This window comes from Cucumis sativus, chromosome 5, assembly GCF_000004075.3.
Source record: "Cucumis sativus cultivar 9930 chromosome 5, Cucumber_9930_V3, whole genome shotgun sequence".
NCBI lineage: Eukaryota > Viridiplantae > Streptophyta > Magnoliopsida > Cucurbitales > Cucurbitaceae > Cucumis > Cucumis sativus.
The window spans coordinates 4,938,421-4,960,550 of NC_026659.2; the positions used below are offsets into that span (position 1 = coordinate 4,938,421).

The 22,130-nt window shown below is 31.6% G+C and overlaps 1 protein-coding gene and 1 long non-coding RNA gene across 2 annotated transcripts; one reads left to right on the top strand and one right to left on the bottom strand.

The window, feature by feature from the left end:
- Window positions 1–3,426: 3,426 nt before the first annotated feature.
- Window positions 3,427–6,179, top strand: LOC105435459. Its single transcript, XR_969487.2, has 2 exons — window positions 3,427–4,097; window positions 5,836–6,179. It is a non-coding gene; the product is annotated as an uncharacterized LOC105435459 (long non-coding RNA).
- A 10,035-nt stretch (window positions 6,180–16,214) lies between these two features.
- LOC101218245 (probable E3 ubiquitin-protein ligase RHC2A) lies at window positions 16,215–18,476 on the bottom strand. The gene has a single exon (XM_004147634.3). It carries the CDS (start codon window positions 18,083–18,085, stop codon window positions 16,934–16,936), a length of 1,152 nt encoding a protein of 383 aa, XP_004147682.1. The 5' UTR covers window positions 18,086–18,476; the 3' UTR covers window positions 16,215–16,933.
- Window positions 18,477–22,130: the final 3,654 nt, after the last annotated feature.

Genomic DNA, 22,130 nt, shown 5'->3' on the forward strand with positions numbered 1-22,130 from the left:
TGTATGCTTATTTTTCATGTTTTCATTTGCTTTTATTATCAACAGTTTTGATTCTCTATTTCTCCATAAAAGTAATGAACAAGAGGGATGAATCTTCTCTCTCCCTTTCCCCCCACACACACTATATATATATATATATATATAATTTTTTTAATTGATGTAATTAGTTGAGATAAAGATATTTCTAACGTATCAAGTTTTTGGAAAAGAATTATTTGACGTCAATTATAGTTGAATTATACAAATTTTAATAAAAGTAATAAGGAGATAACTATTGCTTATGCACTTACTTCACGTTCTATTTTTATCACTCAAATTAGTATTCAAGAGAAATTTTGTTACTCGGTGGTGTTTGGATGAAGGGATTGGATCAAGAGTAGAACTTCAAAACAAGTGGAGAGCTTGTGAATTTCACACTCTTTATAAAAATATAAATTTTATGTCTTGTTAACTTCTCATGCAATGATAAGTTTAAAGTAAATTTAATTAAGTGAAAATTAACTTCATCTTCCACACTAGCTAAACGTGTGAGAGGTGGTAGAATGTTTGATCTTCCATCTATATGATTTTGTATAAAAAAAACTTCCTTCACTCTAGGTCATAAGAGTTTACAATTTGTCAGATTTTATAACTCACGTGGAATTTGCCACTACATGTCCCACACATTATTCTTTAAGGCCGACTCTAAAAAAAAATTCATGGAAGGTGAAGAGTTAAATGGTCAAACCCACGGGAGAGAAGAGGCAATCCCTATAGGTTAGTCATTGTAATTAAAGAAGAAGACCGTGAAATTAAAGTTGACTCGAAATGAAAAGAATTAAGTTCGAGTGTTCAATTACACGAACTTAACTAAATTTATCACAACAAAGTTATATATTACGATGATTCGTCGATCAAGTAATACTTCATGAAGTGTTAAGTAACTATATGACAAACAATATTTTTTATAACTAAGAGAGAACACGTTATAAAATTAGATTTTTATAACAAAACTATTACTAACTTAACATTCAAGTGTTGATGACTAATCACCACATGTTAAATTTTTTATTATTACAAAATATTGCAATTGGTAATTTTCATTTAGCATATATATATATATATAGACTAAGCCATCAAACATTGTTATGTTTTTCGAATCGATTGTTTGGATGAAAGAAATGTCAAGGAAAATAAAAAATAAAAAATAAAGAAGTAAAGAAGACTTTTGAAGATAGAACTTTTTGCATTAAAATTTGAAAGAGCCATTAATTAGTTAATATAGTCTAATGAGAGTGGCCCATCTAACTTAATGGTCTCACTTTTCTAAGATCTAAAATATTTAATCAAACATAAAAGTAGATTTAGTAGGAACAAACATATCTTAGTGAAAAAAGATTTATTTAATTTTTGTTCACAAAATATTTTTCAAAACCTAAATTTATCATTAAATTTTTTATCATTTCTCTTTTATTGAAATATACTACCAATTTATAGATTAATTTAAATTATTAACGTGTATAATAATAATGGTAACAATACTAATACAACTTTATTCTTAATTATTAATAATTAAATATAACAAATATGAATGTGTTTCAATTTCGCATCACAATTAATATTGAGTCACACTTTAATTTATTAAATTGCATCATATATATACATAAAATGATTATAAAACCTGATCAATATCAAAGTAAAATAATGTTATATACCTAATTTTAAAAATAAAATAATTATAATACACAATAAAATCATATAATTTAAAATTCATAAAATTTTAGGTCCACAAACCCTATTTTCCATTAAAGAAAGTCATTATTATGACTATCAATATTTTTTTAAAAAAATTTATCTTCATGTCCAACTTGCAATTTTTGTCTCTTAATTAAAAGCATGAAATAAATGAAAGGAAAATAAAGCTGCTTAACAAATATAAACAAATATATAATTATTTTCATTGATTTATTTAAAGAGAGTTGCTGTTCCCTAACCTATGAACATGCCATAATCTTTGGTGGTTTATTGCCTATTCCTTCTATTTTATTTTTCATTATTTGTTATTAATAAAACCTTATGCCAAATTAATCAGTTTAATTACATTATATAAAATTTCCCAATTAATTAAACAAAAACAAAAAGACAAATTAATTATTTGTATTTTTTCTTATATTGAAGTTTGTTGGTGGAAATCATCATTAGTGTATGATTGAATTTTGGTCTTATTTGTTCTTATAATTATTATTAATTTTAGTGTAAATTAAAATGTACATTAATCTTATTATGTTATATGATCTAATAAAACTTTATCAAAGTTTCTATATAATCTTTCCAAATCTACTTTTCAACTTTTCGCAATTGAAAAATATTATATGTTATGGAAAAAGTTAATCAATTTGCCATGTTATTACGTTAGATTGACAAAGTTGGATTGGAAAGATTTTTAAATGATTTATATATATTATAAGAAAAAGTGTTTTATTTTGTGTACTCCCATCTTTTCAAAATGTTTTGTTTTTATCGAAAACCCTATGGATATTGTTCTTCTACTAAAATAAACCGTTACAACACACGTTAGTTTATGAACGTTCAAGTGCATCTCTACTTAATGTATGAACTTTAAGCAACGTTCAATTAGTATTTGAACTTTGATTTTGTATCCAATAAAGTCAACTGTGTCTAAACATATCTTTAAATCACCTTCAATTTTGTGTCCAATGAATTTCTAATCTATAAAACATTTTTTTAAAAAGTCACAAATCTACTTGACACGAAATTGAAAGTTTAGAGTTACGTAACACAAAATTTCATTTCATATTCAATAGCTAGCTATAATTTTTAAAAGTTTCAAGTATGTCAAGAATTTGTCCAATACAAAGCTAAAATTGGTTGGTAACACGAGCGTAGTTGAATGACATAGATTTCGTACTATCAACGTCGATGTTAAAGATTTGATCTTCTCAAGCAAATTTATTACACTTTTTTTTTATAGAAAAGAAATAAAAATAAGGATTTATTATTGAGTGAGAGTGGGAAAAAAGATGATGTGTGATGATAATTAGTGAGAGAGGAATAATAATTAGGAGGTGAAATGGTAGAGAACGAGACATAATTTTGATTTGCACTCAAAATCATCTTTGAGGATTTTCTTGTCTCCTTTTTATATATATATATTTTATTCTATAAACTTGGATTTCACCCTCACAAATCTTTGTTTCCAAATTACTTATTTCTTTATTTATTACTAAGAGTTATATATATACAATTTGCATATTGTCATCTTCAAAAGGGAAAGCAACCGAAAAAAAAATAAGTACTTTTCAACTTTTCATCATGTAGTCAACGTCATCATAAATTTTTTTTAAAAATGTTTGTTGATTTACATGAATCTACTTTTACTACTTTAAATTTTTTGAAAATTAGTTTTTGTTTTTATGTAAAAGAAATTTGTTTTTTTTTCACAAAGTTAAAAGGGATCCAACCATTGAATAGTAACAAGAATATGGTAAGCAATATAAATATTTAATGTTCATAAATCAAACTCTTTCAAGCAATATACGTACTTAAGATTTTAAAGGCGTTTGAATGCCTATCTAGTGTTATACCACTTCGAGAAGTTTATCAATTTGTATGATTAATAAAATAATTTTGAGATTGAGGTCAAATTGTTGTACCCAGGTAGTAAAATTAGGTTATCTGGGCCGGATGATAGTTGTTTGAAGTTGAAACTTAGGTAAGCAAAAGAGAAAGAGAGTGATGAAGGGAGAAATTGGGATTCATGAATCTGAAACAAATGAACACAATTTGGGCATTGGTACTTCACTTTCAGCGCCTTCATTTCTCTGTTCATTGAAGAAGGGCAGTGGTTCAGGATTTGAGGTTTTAAGCAGGAAGGAAACATGTCTTTTTGGGGGAAAGTGAAAGCTTAGAATCCCAACCATGGACCGACCACTGTTTTAAATGAGAATCAACGATTTGGGTCACTGAACAATTATCAGAATCAATCATTTGCGGGGGTCAAACTAAGAAAAGTATCCTCAAGGTGTTCGATGAAAGGCCTGTGAGACAATCCAAGGGACAACAATATCTTGTGCTTGTTAGGAAACTTGTCTGGTGAGGTTAGTAGTACCAAACAACTACTTCTTTTTAAACTCTTTTTCTCTATTTTGTTTTTTCTCAGGATTCAGTCATTGCTTATATCTAAAATGTTTGGAGTGGATAATTTTTTTTTGTTTGGAGACTAAGTGCATTTAATCCCAGAAAACTAGCAAATTGCACATGTTTTGAGATTGTAAAATCCCCATGGAAATGGGAACTGTTGAGAATCTGAATGTATACTTTGTTTTAGTACATTGGTTTGCTCTGTGTTAAAGTCATCTCACTTGCATTCTTCCTGTTTCTTTAGGTTTAGTTTTTCAGCTCCATGGGGTAATGAGAATGAAATTTGATGGTCTTTTAGGCTGATTTCTTTGCTATTTGAGAATCTTGTGTGTTTAGACTTTGACCCATTTGTTGTCAGTAGGATTACTGAAAGTAGTTGAGTGGGTAATTTTTTAGATCAGTTTAAGGTTTAGATTAAATTTACATCAACACATGGGATCATGTGCTTCTGTTTTTGGGGCAGCCAGAGAGAGAAAGGTTTGACTTGACCAAATGGGGGAATAAAATCCTTGTTTGTATAATCTGAAGTTAAATTAACATCCTAACATTTTCTCATTAAATTTAGTGTTGTCCATGCATGCATATGCAAAATATACTAATTTAGCTTATTTTATTCTTATTGACATTCATATAATGTATAAACAAAAGTGTTAGGTATGGTTTATAATGTATAATGAACTAAGTAATAGGCACAGAAAACGAGATCACCTTTTTTAAATAAAATTATATATTTTCAGAAATTTTTTTTAGAGAATATTTTTTTTCTTATTAGTTTGTTAGATTTAAAGTAATCTGAAATTATTTGAGTTTGATACTAATTTGGACGAGAGTCCTCTTCTAAAACAAACAAAAAATTATTTTAAACAGTGATTTCTTAAATCATCTCATCAAAATATTCTCTTGAACAGATGATCTTGGAAGGGTATATATCTTTCAATTAATTAATAAACCCAAACTTTAATTCACTGTTCAATGGTAAAGCAGCCATGCCTTGAAAGAAACTTTTCAACCGCAGTAATAATATGTTAAAGGGAAAAAAGATGAAAACAAAAGGGAATTTAAATGCTTTTTTATGAGCTGGTAAGCACATCCAAGAAGAGAGATAAACTTTCTATTGACTTAATTAAAAACACATGACCTCTGTTTTGTTGTGTCCATAAATTATCCCTCCAAGTTATTCATTCACATGACTTTTTTATCTTAACATTTCATAAGTTAAAGAATCGTAGTTCTTTGTGTTTTGACATCTAGAACTCAAGCCATCTATCTTAACTGCTAAAGATAGACATTTGATCCCAACAATCCAAAAGATAAATAAAGATTTTCAACAACCGAAGGAATCATTAAAAGCTAAAGAGAGCATCTTGAATTCTATATACAACACATGAACATGACAAGATTTGCAATATGAATCATCTGTTATTTAAAATGTCTGTAATGTCTTAACCTTTCACATATGAAATCCCGTATGGAATCAAGATTTTTTTTTTTATTATTATTATTGGAAAGATTACAAAATTAAACAGAGCCAATTAGCTCTAACCTTCAATAACCCCCTAATGATTGCTCTTTCACTTCTTTAATTATTTAGTTGCTTTTAGCTCTTCATGCAGAGAATGAGCCAAAAGCATACGGTTTTTTTTCCCACTCTTTTCCTTTCTTTCTGCTAGCAATTTCAAGCGTTTCTATTTGCAGCTGGAAATGTTTCAAATGGTTAGTCAAAGATTCCTCGTTCATCCAATGAGCAAAAAAAAACGGGAACAGAAAGCAAAGAGAGAGCTACTGATCATTTTCATGCTTACTTCCTTTTCTTTTATTTTAATCAAATAATCATTTTCATCTTTGTTTCTCTGTCATTATGTAAGAAATTAATGTCAGCCGTTGTCGTGACATTCATAATCGTGTCTTAATATATGATTTCTTCAAATTGTAATAGTTTTCCATTTTGTTGTCCCTTTTTGTTTTTGCTTTAAAGAGGGCAGTTGCATGTTGATAAAATAGATTTCAACTATTTATAAAGTCTATTTTGAACTATTTAATCTGGACTTTCATGTTACATTTTTCTCCATAGGCATTTTTCAATATACTGTCAACACGTGAGCTAGGCCTCACAGTAAAAAAAAGAAAAATAGGCACTCGCATTCCTCTCCATCATGGCCGCATGGACAATGAAAGAGACTTGGCCACACAATTCAATACATCCCGATAAGCTTGGCCATTTTCTTTTTCCAACTATTCCCTTGATCAAGTTCCATAGTCTCTGAGATATATCTAGTTCACACGTTTGGGAAGTTTTGATTTGTTTAGTATGAGATTGAAAAGTTTGAAATCTATGCCTGAATTTATGAAGAATTCTAGAAGTATGAGTTCATCAAACTTGGCTTATATTCAGTTTTAAATTTATGGTTTTGTGTGAGCTATTGTTTGGTTGGTTATTTGAGATGTGATTGCAAAACTTATAAAATTAGCCAGCACTAAGTTAAACTAAACATTGCTCAACAAGATATACTCAACAACAATTAGTATCTACTCAATAAAGGATCAAATCTCTCCTACCTCACTTGTTGTATTCAAAATAACAGCAAAATGACAAACAAACTAAACATGATCAAGTATAAGTGAGAATTCTTAGGCAGTTCAAAAATTGGGAAGCAATATAATCCCATAAAGAGATGAATTACACAACGCCTCCTTCAAAACCTTTCACTGGTCTGTACGCCTTTGAGGTCACCATGTGCTGTGGTAACTTGGACGAATCCCACATGGGAACATCTCACTGTCTCACAATTCTCCTATTGTACCAATGAACTTGGATTATTTTCTCGAAAACTCTAGATAGCAGTGGATTGTTTCTATAATTAGATAATGTTTTGTAGTGATGAAGAGGAGCCATATATAGATACAAAAGAGATGTAAGATGTGAAGAGGATTTCAAACTGGATAGGGAAAGAAGAATGAGAATGAGATTTCGAATGGGAAGAAGTTGCGTAGAGTAGACCAAAGAGACTTGACATATCACATCAGGGGGGTTGTGTTTGTTGAATATGTGTATAGGCAGGCATGATAAAGAAAAAGGAAAGAAGTGAAAATTCATGATGGTGAATCCTCAGGCTCATACCCCTCTCGTCTTGTTCAGAAAAAAAAAAAAGCTCAAAATGCCAAATCTTTTGTGATTCATCATTCAAACCCCTGATATGTCACTCTTCATCAATTCTCCCCCTTTACTTTTCTAATTCTGATTGATCTAGCCCCCACCATGCCTACCTGACCCCACCAATCCCTCCCTCTTTCTTTCTCTCTTACTTACTGTCAAACACCTCTTTTCATTTCAACTTCTCTCCTAAAATTTTTTTTCACTTGGGATTGCCAAAAGATTGTGGACATCTTTCAAATCTCTGTGTCTGAAAAAGTATTATGATACTTCTTTAGCTAATTTGGTTCTTTGGATTTGAGGGTGTTCCATAAGAATACAACAAATTGGTTTGCTTTGTGGTGTGAAAAAAGTGGGTGTAGTGTTATGTTAGAGACATAATTCCCATCACTTGATGTAAAATTTTTAATTTCCATTTTCAATATATATAGTCAAAACTAGCGTGTAAGATATAATTTGCCTTCCTAATGATTGAAAATCCTTAGAAAATATATTAGGAGTTAAATGTCATTTGGCTAAACCTTAGTTTTGAACAAACACTTCAAGATGCTTGGTCTTTCAAGATTCTAGTTTTCTGACATTTACTACCAAGCAAATGTAAAGAACTTCAACCTAAAATCATCCCATTTCCAACTTCTTAAACATCGTTAGAAGATGATATCAATAAATGAAGCTAACAAAACAATGAGCTTGAAATACTGGCAATGGAGTAAGGAAGCCAATTTTTACAATCCCTAGAATTTTCTATTTTTTTTCTTTTACAGTTACTGTCACTAATCCCTTTTTTCTGTCTACAATTTCAGTGGGTTAATTAGCAGAGCTCCATGACGTGTGCTTTGGAAACACTCCTCCATTAAAATAATCCCTACTCGAATTAGATTCTTTATTTTCAAAAATATTATTTATATATCTATACACATACTCATAATTCATTTTTTTTAAAAAAAGATATTATTATAATGGCGCATCTCTGGATAGGGAAAGGAAAGAAAACCAGGTGTGTGATACCCACTGCCACGCCCCTTTCTTTTAACCTGTTTAAGGGCCCCTTCCCCTTATAAATACCGCCGGAGCCTCTCTCCCTAAACTAAATTAATCCACTCTTTCTCTCTCTCTAAACAGCTCTTCAGTCTTCAACTTCATTCACTCTCTACAACCTTCCATTTTTGTCAAAGCTCAATCCTTTCCTTAACCCCATTTCCCACTTCACACTTCACTCAAAATATGACTTCTATTTCTTCTTCTGCCGCCGCCGCCGCAGCAGCAGCCGTTCCGTCGCCGTTTTACATGGAGGAGAAATGGAAGCTGCCAAAGAAAGGAGCTCCGGCTAGAACCCGATCATCTTCTTCCTCATGTCCTCTGATGAGAAATTCTTCAGACAGGAGATGTTCTTTTACAAGAAAATGTGCAAAATTGGTGAAGGAACAAAGGGCACGATTTTACATCATGAGGCGATGTGTTACCATGCTCATTTGTTGGCATAACTACAACGATTCCTAGAATCTCACTCCTTTTTGTTCTTCCCTTTTAAGAGAAAGATCAGAATCAGAATCAGAATCAAAACCAGAATCAGATCAAATCATTTGGGTTTTCTTTTTCTCTTTCTTTTCCTTTTTGGAGAAACGTGCAATGTTCTATCTCCTCTGGTCCTCAAAATGGGAGCTATTGTGGCCAAAGCCCAGATGGGATTTTCCAGAAACATTGCAAAGCCGGATCTTTGAGCAAGCTTAGAGAGGAAATTTTATATACTTGTAAATAGTTATATGATGTAGTATTGGAATCTCTGATAGTTCTTGTTTGGGATTTAAATTTTGTTTCTTCTTCTTCTTTTTTTTTTTCTTTAGTCTGATGGGTGAGACTGAGATTTGTAGGGTTCTTTATTGACAAGCATTGATCTCTGTAACTTCTTCCATTGTTTTTTTTTTCTCTAATCAAATGAAATTTCATCATCCTTATATCTCTCTGAATTTTCTTGGGGAATTTTTATTGTTTAGCTCTGTTTTGGTTCTGAGTCGTTCTCAGAGTTCCTCCCTCTATGATTTTAGATAGAGAGAGATTCAGTTGGTTGAATCACACCAAAACAAAGGCAACTAAGCTAGGTTGAAGCTGGAGATGGATCTATCTCTGAGGTTCACTGACATAGCAAAGAAAATCACTATAAAAGCTCAAATTTAGAGAAAAAAAAGGAAGTATTTGGATATTAGTTAAGATTGAATGAAGTTCAAAGCAAAGCAAGGAAAAATCAGGGTCTACAGTGATTAAAGCTAGTGTAAGAAATTCATTAGCCCCAATTTAGAGAAAAAGATGTCATGGATATTAGTTATATTAAATATATGAAGCTCAAAGGCACAGCAAGGAAGAACAGGCTTTGCAGTGATTAAAGTTGTGCAAGAAATTGGAACAAGTAACCTCAAAAACATTTGGATTAGATCAAAGGAAATTTTTTTTGCAGTAAAAAAAGAAAAAAGAAAAAAGGAGAAAAGGGGGATTTAAGTAAGATTGACCAAATAGCTGGAGAAATAAATAATAAAGCCTGGAGGATATGAATACACATTGTACCTCTCCTAATCCACAGTTACATTTGTTGCCTATAGGGCTCTAAACCTTTTACTTTTTTCCATCTTTAGAGCCATTTTCACCCTCTTAGTTTCTGCAGTTATTATGGTAAAAAAGAACCACCAAAGATGAGCATTTCCCTTTCTTTCTATTAAATAGGTTAAAGTTTTAAATTTGGTCCAAGTGAGTTGCATCACATTTCCATACAAGATCATAACATCTAAATTCCTCTTTCTCCATTCAAATGTTGGGACCCCTGACTCGAAATTATTAGAGTAGCCTATTATCCACTCCAAGTATAATAACTTGATTACATTTAGTTTAGTTATGACCTACATTTCACTTGTCTAATACTATTTGTAATCTCTTTTTGTTATGTCGTTCACCGTTTTCTACCTCATCACTCTTTTTTTTTTCGTTATAATGTTTACTATTTGCTAACATATTATAATAATCTACAATCCAACACATAGGGTATCACACCCTTGGAGTTGCAATGAAACGAGCTTATATTGTAATATAATCCAAAATCCATGTTTGATTGAGTAATTTATGCTCTACTTGTAATATCAAATTCATTAGGTAAACACGACCATTTTTTCGTGTTTTTACGCTTCATGGTCTCATTTTTGTTTCTCCCTCAATTCCTCACTCATTCCAACATCCCTCGTATTCGTGAGTACATTCCATATGCACCAAAACACAGATTATTATATAATAATCAAATCAACACCTCAAACATCTCCTTAATGATACAATTAACACGTAAGAAAATATAGGTAATGGCAGAGAACTTGTTCGATAGTTTGGAGACCAAATTTATAAGATATGCCAATTAAACCTTTGCACTGTTTTTTGTTATAGATAAAATTATGGAAGAAGTAACCAACAGTAGATAGATAATAGAACTTGCAACACTTATTCAAGTATTGATCAAATTGGAAGTTTAGGGTAAAAGTTAGATACTTAACTTAGAGAAGTTGGAGGGTAAAAAATTGTTTTTTCATATATAATTAAAAGAGAGAAAAAGAAAAAAAAAAGTTAGTAAGCAATGACAATATTTTGGTGTGTAAGTAAATGAAGGGGCAGAGTGTGTAGGGACATAAGGCAGCGGTAAAGAATGAATTATCATCTGAGAGTTTCTTCAGAAAAGTACAAATTGGTAAAAAGGGTGAGATAGGTCCCTTTCTTTTGGTCTTCCTCCCCTTTTACCCTTCTCTTAAATCTTCTCATACCCTAATTTTAGCCACACATGTTCTTAAATTATAAATGATTTTAGATTATGATCTTTTATGATCGAATTCTTTATCATCGTGAAAGGTTGAAATAGTAGAAACTGAGGAGGGTAATCGTATATGTAGAAATTTAATGTGTAGTTTTGTTCAAAGGTGACTTATGAGTCATCTTTTTCAAGATAATTTTGAAGAAACTAAACTCTACAAATTAGACATACTCACGTATTCAATCAATGATCGACTAGTATATTTGACGTCAATCACGTTAGTTATTGATTTGGCGAATGATGATATACTAAATTACCATACTTATTTGTGAACATAGTCTTTTGTTTTAAAAAATACTGGTATTATTTCAGAAGTTGCAACATTGTTTTCAACATTTTAATAGATGTTTCTAAACTAATCTTGAAGTGGAATATGTTATAACTTTGTAAAATGAAGAAACGAACTTGTATACATGATTAGAAACTAATGAGAGTGAGGGAGATCATTTAAGCAGGTAAAAGTTAATACAATTCCACTATCTATAACCATACTTTTGTTTTACTCTTTTTTTCATTTTTTTTGTAAATTTAGACTAGTCAATCTCATTCCCAATGCCATTATATTTACAACTGCCTCAATGAAAAATAAAATCTTTGATTTCCCCCCTCCTTTTAAACACTTTAAATTTCTCCAAAGTCAAGTGAGAAAATCTTCTTTTACTATACACAATCATCTTCTTTATCCCTCAAATCTAACAAAAAAAAAAAAAAAATTGACCCAAAAAAGAAAGAAAAAGAAAAAGAAAAGACAAACTTTCAAATCTTATAAATAATTACAATTTTCCCTTGGCGTGCTTAAGTAGGACCAAACTTAAAATCAAAATAGTGCATTTTTTTCTTTTGTTATGTTTGATTTTAGAGTGTGCTTGACTCAATGATTGAAGAAGAACAAAAACAAAAAAAAAGGTTTAAGAATCACAATAATAATAACCTACAAATCCCTAATGCAGTCTTTGTGTTTATTCAAAAGAGCACACCACACCACACCACTTTTGTTTTCCCATCTTTTCACATTTATACGAAGTGAATCCCAAAAGGGGTTTCTTTCTTCTCCCCTCAAAGGAGAGAGCAAGAGAGGGAGTTTAGGTTGTTGTCAATTCGGGAGATTTTAGAAAATTCAAATAATCTTCTTTTTTTCTTTTTCTTTCCTAAGTTGATTACAAGTTACATGTCGTGTTTATTCAAGAAATCTCAAGTCTAGGTTATGTTTGAGAAATGAGTTTTAATATACTTTTATAATTAAAAAAAGTAGGTCGAACTACTTGATTGAATATTATAAAAAAATGATAAATGCATTGATATAATCGATTTTTTTTTAAAAGTACTTTCAATGGTTTTGTTATTTACCATCATTTTTAAATCTAAATAATAATAGAGTGAAAATATAAATGTAAAATTATGTTTTGGTCTAAAAATTCTTAAACATATAGTTATTTTGTATGAGAAGATGAAGTTAGAGTAATAATTGATATTAATCGGTGAGAATATTGAGAAAATGTGATGGGTAAATGAAAGGTATAATAATAACAATTCCCTTAGTCATTGATTGACATAATAATCATTTTTATGGATCCACCACCTAACCTATAATACATAAAAGCATTCCTTAAGGTCAAACAAATCCTCCTTCCCACCACACTTTCTTTTAACCCCTAAACCCTTTTTATCATTCAAATTCTATGCCCTTACCCTTTTCTTTTTCATTTCATGATATAAATCTCTTGCTTTCCTATCTACAATCTTTCACCTATATTTTTTAAAACTAAACCAAAATTTAAAAATTAAATAATTGATGTAAAAAACTTATTTTTGAAATTTAGAATTTAACTAAGAATGCAACTTTTTAAGAAATTTGTAAAATGTAGTAAAATTTCAAATTTTATAATAGACGTTGATATGCTTCAATAAAATTAATAAACAGGTAATAAAAGTTTTTTATTTTATTTTATAAATTTTTTATTTTATTTTACTATAGTTAAAATAAAATAAATAGAAAGCATCAGAGGAAAAAGGAAAGAAAATGGTGGTTTAATTTTGAATGGGGTAAAGTTAAGTTAAATCCTTCGGTCTTAAAATCTAATATTTCCTATTGAGATGGGGCCATTATGGGCCCTACGAAATCTAATCCTAATAAAGTCCTATGGGCCTTTCCCCCATAGCAGTGGCCCATTATGGGCCCATCTCGGAACTTGAACCATAAACGGCGTTTTCTCCAATTAGGTACGGGCGTTACCATGGGATGGGCATGCTACATGCTTCCAAATCGAAGACTTTCAAATACATTACGTGGCCTCATGTGGTTGGACTGTCAGCTTTGCTGTTGATGAACGTTTTGGTTTTTAGTCGGACACACGTCACGGGATTTTGGCTCCCGATGACACGTGGAGCCCAGCGTCAGTGTACACGTTACATTCCTTGTTTTGCTTGTTTTGCCCACATTTCTTCATTTTACCCCTCCCAATAAATAAATAAATAAATACTCTCTTGAATTTAAAATACATTACATTTACAATATTATTTTTCGTGAAATTTCATTTCGTTACTTTATGTATTATTAGTCTCTCCTATAATATGTACATTAAATTTCTAACGTCTTTATACTTATAATGTCTAATTAATACCAAGATGTTTTTCATATTTTTGTTTACCTATTAAAATTACCAAATTTAAACCTTACATTTACATTATTGGAATCAGCTTAGACTCTCCTTACAGCTATTAATATAATGATTTTCAAGAATTTAATAGTATTACATATTGATTTTCAAAGAATGCAATGACAGCTTTTAAATGTTATATGTTTTCATGGTATTGTTTTTTCATTCTTCCTTACTGATTCACATAATTATTTTCTCCAAGGTAGAACAATGCTCTGATACCATTAAAGATCCGATGCAATAGAACTATAAGTTAATTAGAATTTATTAGTTACTTTATCAATTAATAAATCATGATTATATACCTTCATCAAAATAAACTATCAAATTACCCATTTTACAATATTTAATTAATATTATTACTTAATTGTTAAATAATTTGTTTTTCTCAAAATTTTCAACTATTTTAATTGTTTATCAATTAATATATTAAAACTTTATGATAGAGGTAGATTTAAAAAAAGAAACCTCTTCCCATGAAACTCGAAACATAATTCCCAAAAATCTCATTCTCAGTCTTCATCTTCGATTCAAATGACCCCTTGATGCCATAACACTCCTATTATTCAATTCATACCAAGTTCTAGACACAGACTCGTGTGCTTTGTTCAATCTTTAATTACTTCAAATATAAAATCCCACAAAATTTCAGACTAACCCCATGGAATTGCCAGATAAGAAAATGATAGATCAAAAGAAATATCATCTTTGATCGTTGAAAAACCTTTCGAACTGACCGAAAAAGAACAGAAAATTGAAGAGGAGAAGAAATGGGAGAGGAATGGAATGAGTGTTCACAAACAATTTTCATCCCTTAGGTAAGGTATATTTGAACTTTTTATTAAAGGTTATCATCGCCAGATTTCAATAAGCTACAAATGATAAGGTATATCTAAAAATTGTCAAGACATAAGGGTCAAAACAATTTTTTCTTTTTAATATCAGAGACCAATTCAAAAACCACCAACAAAAAACATGTCTTATACAAGTATCAAAATAATATATTATTATAGAAGTTAGCTTTCTTTTTTTTATTTGAACAATACCAACCCAGCAAGAAAGAATACTTCTCTTCCTCAAGACAACTCTTACACACCTACCAAACTGTTGTTTGAGGATGCTGCCTTAGTAACTCTCAAAACACCAACTCTTTACCTATACTTTCCTCAACTAAAAGTTAGGTTCCAATATAGCAGTTGTCTTCTCAAAGGACCCCTACACCAGAAAACTGCCAAACTCATCAATCCACCAAACAAATCGAAACTGATGAAGCCGTAAGAATTGAAATCAAACCCACAGACTAATCTTCTGTTTTATATCTCATCAAACCAGACCAACAAGATTCCCTCACTTCCATTGGTTCCATGGTTCCTTCTGAATCTCTGATTCCAATGAAAGAGTCTTTTCTGTAATCCTCCATCTAAATCATTACCAAAAATCTCAGTGACAAAGAAATACAACTACTTCATGTCTCTTTTGAAAAAGAAATCTACAAGTTACTCTATAAACTTTTAAAAAGCGTATAGCTATATCTCATATAACCGAAGGCATCCAGAGAATGTGCACTTGCGAAAGTGACAGTAGAAACATGCTAAAAATTCCCCTACTTGGACCAAATAAATCTAGCGCTATTACTAATATTTATAACTAGTAACCAGGAGTAGGAACTTCGCCCCCTACGCCCTATAGCATCCACACCTGTCCCAGGACTCGAACACGGGAGACATCAAGGGCTTTTGGTATTAAGCTCAATTGAGAACTTGGATTTGAGACCTCAAAATCAGGATGGAGTTATACGTAACACACATAAAAACTACGATTTGTTGATTGAACAAAAATGGAATAGCCTGAACTAGTCCACAACATTAACCATGTATCCTGTAGTCTTCGGTATTGGATAGTTTTCTATTATAATTTAGCTCCTAATTGCAGTCTACCAACACAACTGTTAGAAAACAGTAGCATAGCCTGAGAAGAATATTTCAAAATTCCAGTTTCTACCACGTGTTGCATGGTCTTTTATCTTACAGATTGATGTTCGGCAACATAATTTCAAAATCAATCCAATCAAAATTTTGATGCCAAACCTTTTCGAGAAAAGTTCCTCTTATCTCATCAAGGGTGGAAATAATCAAGAGTTACTGTTTGTCTCATTAAGAACAGTTTGCTTCTTGCTAAACACGAGATAAAAGGTACAAAACCAATGATTCAGCAAATAGAAGAACAAGCTAAGAATATAACTCAGATCATCAATCTCCCTAACATTACAATAGACACTACTAATAGGAATCTAAATCTATTATCAATCTGAACCCCTCTACAATGATTAAGCAAATAGAAGAATAAGCCAAGATCTCAGCCCAATAAGTAGGAATCTAAATCTAATCACACCGACTCTAATATAAAGGCACATAACAGGTTAACCAAGTATGGACTATGGAGAGCTCTTGAATTTAAATATGAACACTGGTTAGCAGCCAGTTGAATACAAACGCCAATAAAGCAATTTATTTCTAGCAATATACATCATCATTACAAGCATAAGATGTGAAAAACAATAGTCAAGCAAGTAATTAACTTGATGCAGTATTCATCATGTGCATCACAAGAGCTCACATATTCTTTAAAATAACCGAATCATATTAAGAAGGAAAAAAAAAAAAAAACTGAGCCTAACAACATATTTAAGTAGTAAATACTTGATAGCAGATATTGTAAAGATACGAAGTTGCAAGTGCTCTAGCTCCATCTCTGAGACTGGTTTCTAAAAGACTATATTAATGGGATTATGCACCTTGCTCTACTAAAGAACCTTCAAGCATTTAAATGTAAACCTTGTGTTTTCCATCATTTTCTAATGCAGTAGGAGGTACCTCTCTTCTTTTCTTCCGCTTAAGGATGACTGCATTTATTTTCCACATTTCTATTGCAATATCTCTTATCAAATAACCCAAAAAGGAGAAAAAAAATCTTCTTCACCCGAGAAACTCTGATTTTGATCAATATAAAGCTGGGAGAACTGCATCCATTCCCACCCAAGTTCAAATTTTGCTATTTACAGCAATAAATAAGCCTATCCCTCAAAGTCCCAATCCCAGCTAGAACTTCTTCAAGTAATTAACTTTCCTAACCAACCAAATTCCCAAATCACCAGCTGATTGTTCCGCTGTTAACCTCCATAGACCATGTACGCCGTCGCCTTGGCTCGCTATTGAAATGCGGAAGTGGTCTACTACTCCTTGAAGGACCAGAATCACTTGTGGAGTTTGAAGTAGATGCAATTGACCTCATTGATCCGCCAAAGCAAGCAAACATATTGCGAATCATTTGGCCCCACCTGCCTCTCTCCCTACCCCTGCCTCTAGAAGCAAATGATACTCTTCTAGGAAGACCACCATTAGTAAAACCGCCATCCACTTCAGTGTAAACAACCGGGAGCTCTCTCTCCCCCCCTCTCCTGCCACCATGAAACCGCCCTACCGCAAACCCCCCACCCGGTAACCTCCAAATGGTTAAGCCAACATTCTCCTCCCCATTCGAGGTCACAGATCCCCCATTTTCGCCACTTTCAGCAGCATCCAGAGAGTTCTGATTATCAGATGGTAATTCGTGACGACAAACTGGACAAGAATTTCGAATGGAAAGCCACGGTAAAATACAATCACAATGATAAATATGCTTACAGGGCATCTCCCGTGCTTCGGTTCCCAATTCGAATGCTTCTTTACAAACAGCACAGTGTGACTCAGTTGCCAAATAATTTTCACAGATTTGAATAGTGGGCATTGATTCAATAGCAGCCTTCGACGCCGGCGGATTCTCAAACCGCCCAATACCGTTCATTTCAATCTGAGAAAGTTGTTCCAGAAGCCTATCAAACCCGGACCCCAACAAAAACTCGGACATACTCGGTGGGAGAGGTCTCAGGCCAGAACCACCACCATCATCATAATAAAGCTCAAACCGACGACTTTCTCCAGCTTCACTCCCATCAGACGGCCCACGAAGAACAATCACAGGATTAAAAGGCGAGCGATCCCCTCCATTCCTCCGAGATCTTCTCAGCCCAGATCCCAAATTCTGCCCCGAATTCGAGCGGTTGCCGATCATATACATCGCCGCAGCCGGAAATCTCCTCCGCGGCGCAGCTTCCACGTTCACCAACCTCGAGGGATGTTCGATCTGTTCAACGAATCCACTATTACAATCAGGGCACACAACTGAATCCTGATTAGAAACCCTAACAAAGTGACTGCAACGGTGACACCAGTAGGAAGACGCCGCCGCCATCGACGACATCAACAAAACTCAATCAAACCAATCACCAACCCCACAAATCAAAGATCCCACAAACTTTCAATCCTACCAGGACCAGAAAACAACAGAAACGAACAACCCCAGAAACAAAAACAAAACGCAACGCCCCCCCCACGATCAAAATGTCGGCCACGAACCCCAAAAAGAAAAATGAAGTCAAATTAAAAACAAAACAAAAAAAAAAGGAGAAAAAGAAGAAGAAGAAGAAGAAGAAGAAGAAGAAGAAGAAGAAGGTTGAATTGAATTAGGAGAGTGTGAATTGGGAAATGGGGGATTCGATTAAAGAACCCTAGAAACAGTGGGGCCAACGAAATTGGGGGTGGAAAAGGTTTGAAAGGGCAGAGGATTTGATTTTGGGAATTTTGTAAAGAAAACAGAAAATGGAACGAAGAGAAAAATTGGCTTTAAACGGTAAAACCGCGTCGTCTTCGTTACTGTTAGCGTCTTAGCAACGCCTTTTTCAGTTTGGGGACACGTGGTCCCAATCTTCTTCGTTCAATTTAACGGCGTTACGAGATCTCCAAGATGCTGTGTACTTCCCCCGACTGACTACCCGTTTGCCGCTTCATAGTTTAACTTTTCAACGCTTCCACCACCAACTCTTTTATTCCCTTCCTTTTTATCCATCTCTTTTTTTTAAAAAAATAAAATTCAATTAACATTTTTCTGTTTTTTATAATATGATCTAAAATCATTTTGGATGTTGTTTATATTTATAATTATTATACTTTATACTCTTCACTATTAATTTTATAAACTTTGTTCTTCCTAAATATGTTTTTCAAAGTTTGTTTAACCATAATTTTTTCATAGTTTTTTAAAGCTATAATTATGCTTATATCAAACATTTGATTGCAGCTCTGTTTTTTAATATAAAAATTAGTGTCGACGAATTCTCTAAAAATAAAGTTGATGTTAATTAATTATCATTAGCATACTCTTGTGTTTTTTTTAGTATATGTGTTTAATCTATCATGTAATTCTTAAACAACATGATGCTTAGTTGATTTAGTTAGCGATTAAATTTTACAATGAGAGTTAAAATTAAACTCTTATTCAGCCAATACTCTTTCAAAAAAAATATAAATCAAATAAATATTTTTATTTGAGTGAGTTTCAATTAGCAGGTACCCATTTGTTATAGTTAAGTTTTATTGTTGATTTTAATTAAAATGTTTAGAAATTTATTATAATTTTTTAAAAGTATATGTGAACTGCCACGTGAATATAGTTCAAAAGTATGAAACAATATTATAACTTCAAACCAATAATTATAAAGTTTGAATTATATTTGAAGTCCAAAAATAACATTCAAACGTTAATTGTGTTTGTTCTCCAACTTTCTGAAATCAATGAGTTTAGTTTTTATAATTATTTTGTATATATATAATATACATGCATGTTTTGTTCATTAAGTAGTTAAATAATTTAATGTAGCATCAATTAAATCTTGGATCTCAATATGGATCCATTTTTATGTTAAAAAATTAAATACATTTTTTTTTATGAAAATAATATATTTAAATGTTGGATATATGTAGATTTTATTTAAAAAAGTTAAAATTTTTTAACTATTTTTTTAAGTCAATCCAAACGAAATGTGAGAGACTCAAACTACAGTGCAGTTCCATTTGTTCTTTTAGTTAAAAGGCATGAATTTCTCTTTCTAAAATTTTAAATAACCCATGAACTCATACACATGAATTTCACTATTTAACTCTTGTCTATATGTGGTAGCACAATCTTCAATCACAAGCCCTAATAATCTCTCCTCCCTTCATCGCTCAATCGCCCTACTTCCAGGTTTGTCCATTCTAGGTTTTCTTCAGTTACGCTTGCTAGAGTCTCAATTGTGTATATATATATGGTTCAATATATACCTTTCATAGTTTCGAAATAAACCTTATGCCATTTTATCTGATTTCATAAGCATGATTTACTTCTTCTTGTGAAATATGATCATGATTTTGATAAAGTTTTTCTATTAACGATTTTAGGAGTATTTACTGTGTTTGTTCATATCCTAATTTTATTATGGACATCTATGTGGAAATTATTTGTTTTAATTTTGAAATTAGTTACTTGAAATGTTTGGAATGAATGTATGATCTTGTGTTAGATTTGGATACAAAGACATTGTGAGGAATTGAAAGTGTTAATTGTTTTAGCTTTCTTTCTTGGCTAACCTACTATCACTTGACTTGATTAGGTGGGATTCAAGTACGAATGTTAGCGAGTTTGATGGTCATTCTAGGCGGGTTTTAAAGTTGTGCATTTAACCAACAAGACTCTTTCGCATTTTCACCTGCAGAGAGGATTTCCTAGTGAATTTTTATGAAGGACCATCATTTGGATTTAAGCTATCTCTCATGTTTGTTGATTGTTATTCTTTCTAAAGGTAGGTTGTCTCTACTTTCCTGCCACATCGATTGATGACATTATAACGAACTTCAATTGCATTGAGTTATTGGAGTCTGTTACTTTCGAAACTTAGTGCTAATTCTTCAAACTTTATACAAATCTTATTGCTATTAAGGTATTATACAAATCTTTATCTTTGTCTCATACTTTGAAGAACATAAATGAATAATTAATCTCTCTTTATACTTCCAAGCTTATTTTCTTGTAATTAGAGATATTATAGTAGTGGATATATTAATGCTTTAAGCTTTTCATTTTTATTTTCTATGCATTGTCTCTTTGGACTAGCAAATAAGTACAGTAATGTATGATAAAATGATGCTTCCAATTGCAATGAGATAAAAATATTCTTCTTACAATTAAGAGTTGTCATGTCAACTTTGTGTTTCTCAACTATCTCATGGGACAATAACATAACCCTTACTACATTTAGTTGCCAACAAAACTTATATCAACTTTCTTGAGATTGCACTCATTTAGCTTTTCAACTTTTCAACTATCCTTGTATTTTGAGCACTAGTCTCATTCATTTTATCAATGAAAATTTTGTGTCATCATATATGAAATTAACAAGCCTGCATCCAACTGTCCAACAATAAAGGGAGCTCATTTGTTTCAAACTTGATTGGAAATGTTCTAATTTAAGCTATGGTTGTTATTCTCTTCTGTTGTGTGGATTTTTCATTGTGCATCATTCATTGGTTGAGTATACCCATTAGTGCTTTCTTGTATTACACCATTTTTTATGGAGCTTGGCTAATAATATAGCATGCCATGTTAGAATAAATATGGGGAGCTGCTTGTGCATGAGTTCTTCAAACTTTCATTAATTTTGTTATTTTAACATGTTTGACATAATCACATTAACAATAAATATCCAACTTAAAAGAATTGGATGTCAATTTTGTGTTGTCAAACTACTTCTTAGGTTTGCATAAGTGTAATGAATCCTGGATAAAGATATATTTTGTTCTTTGTTTGTAGCTCAAACCTTATGTATCTCAATGCCTCATAGAACTTAAGACAAATGACAACAATGAATCAACTAAATCATAAACGAAGAGGTATAACATCTTGTAATGCTCTTTGTTTTTTTCCCCTCAAATTAATTGATTTAGCACAATTGATGTATAGTGGTATTCGATTCAAATCCTAAGTTTTCTTTTACTTCAGTTTTGAGTAATTATTAAGTCAAGTGGGCCTTAATTAGCTTTAATTAGAATAGCAGTGAAGTCAACTTAGAGCAATTGATTGATATAAGACTTTTTGTATGGTTGGTAGTAAAATCTTGATTCCAATGTACTTATTTTAGGCTTATTGGTAGCTAAAGATGTCAATGTTTATTCTTTTTGTATGTAAACTACTCTTTAACAAAAAAAAAAAAAAAAAGGTTATAAGTTAATTCTAGTGTATGAATATTACAAAGTGTATCATAACATATATATATTAGAACAACTTGTGTAATGTATATATAAAGTGTTGACTTGTTTTCATACGAGTGTAATGTATTAGAACAACTTATATAACATATATATAAAGTGTTGACTCTCTGTTTTCATATGGGTGTGATGTATTAGAACAACTTTGTGATTGAATTGGTTAGTGT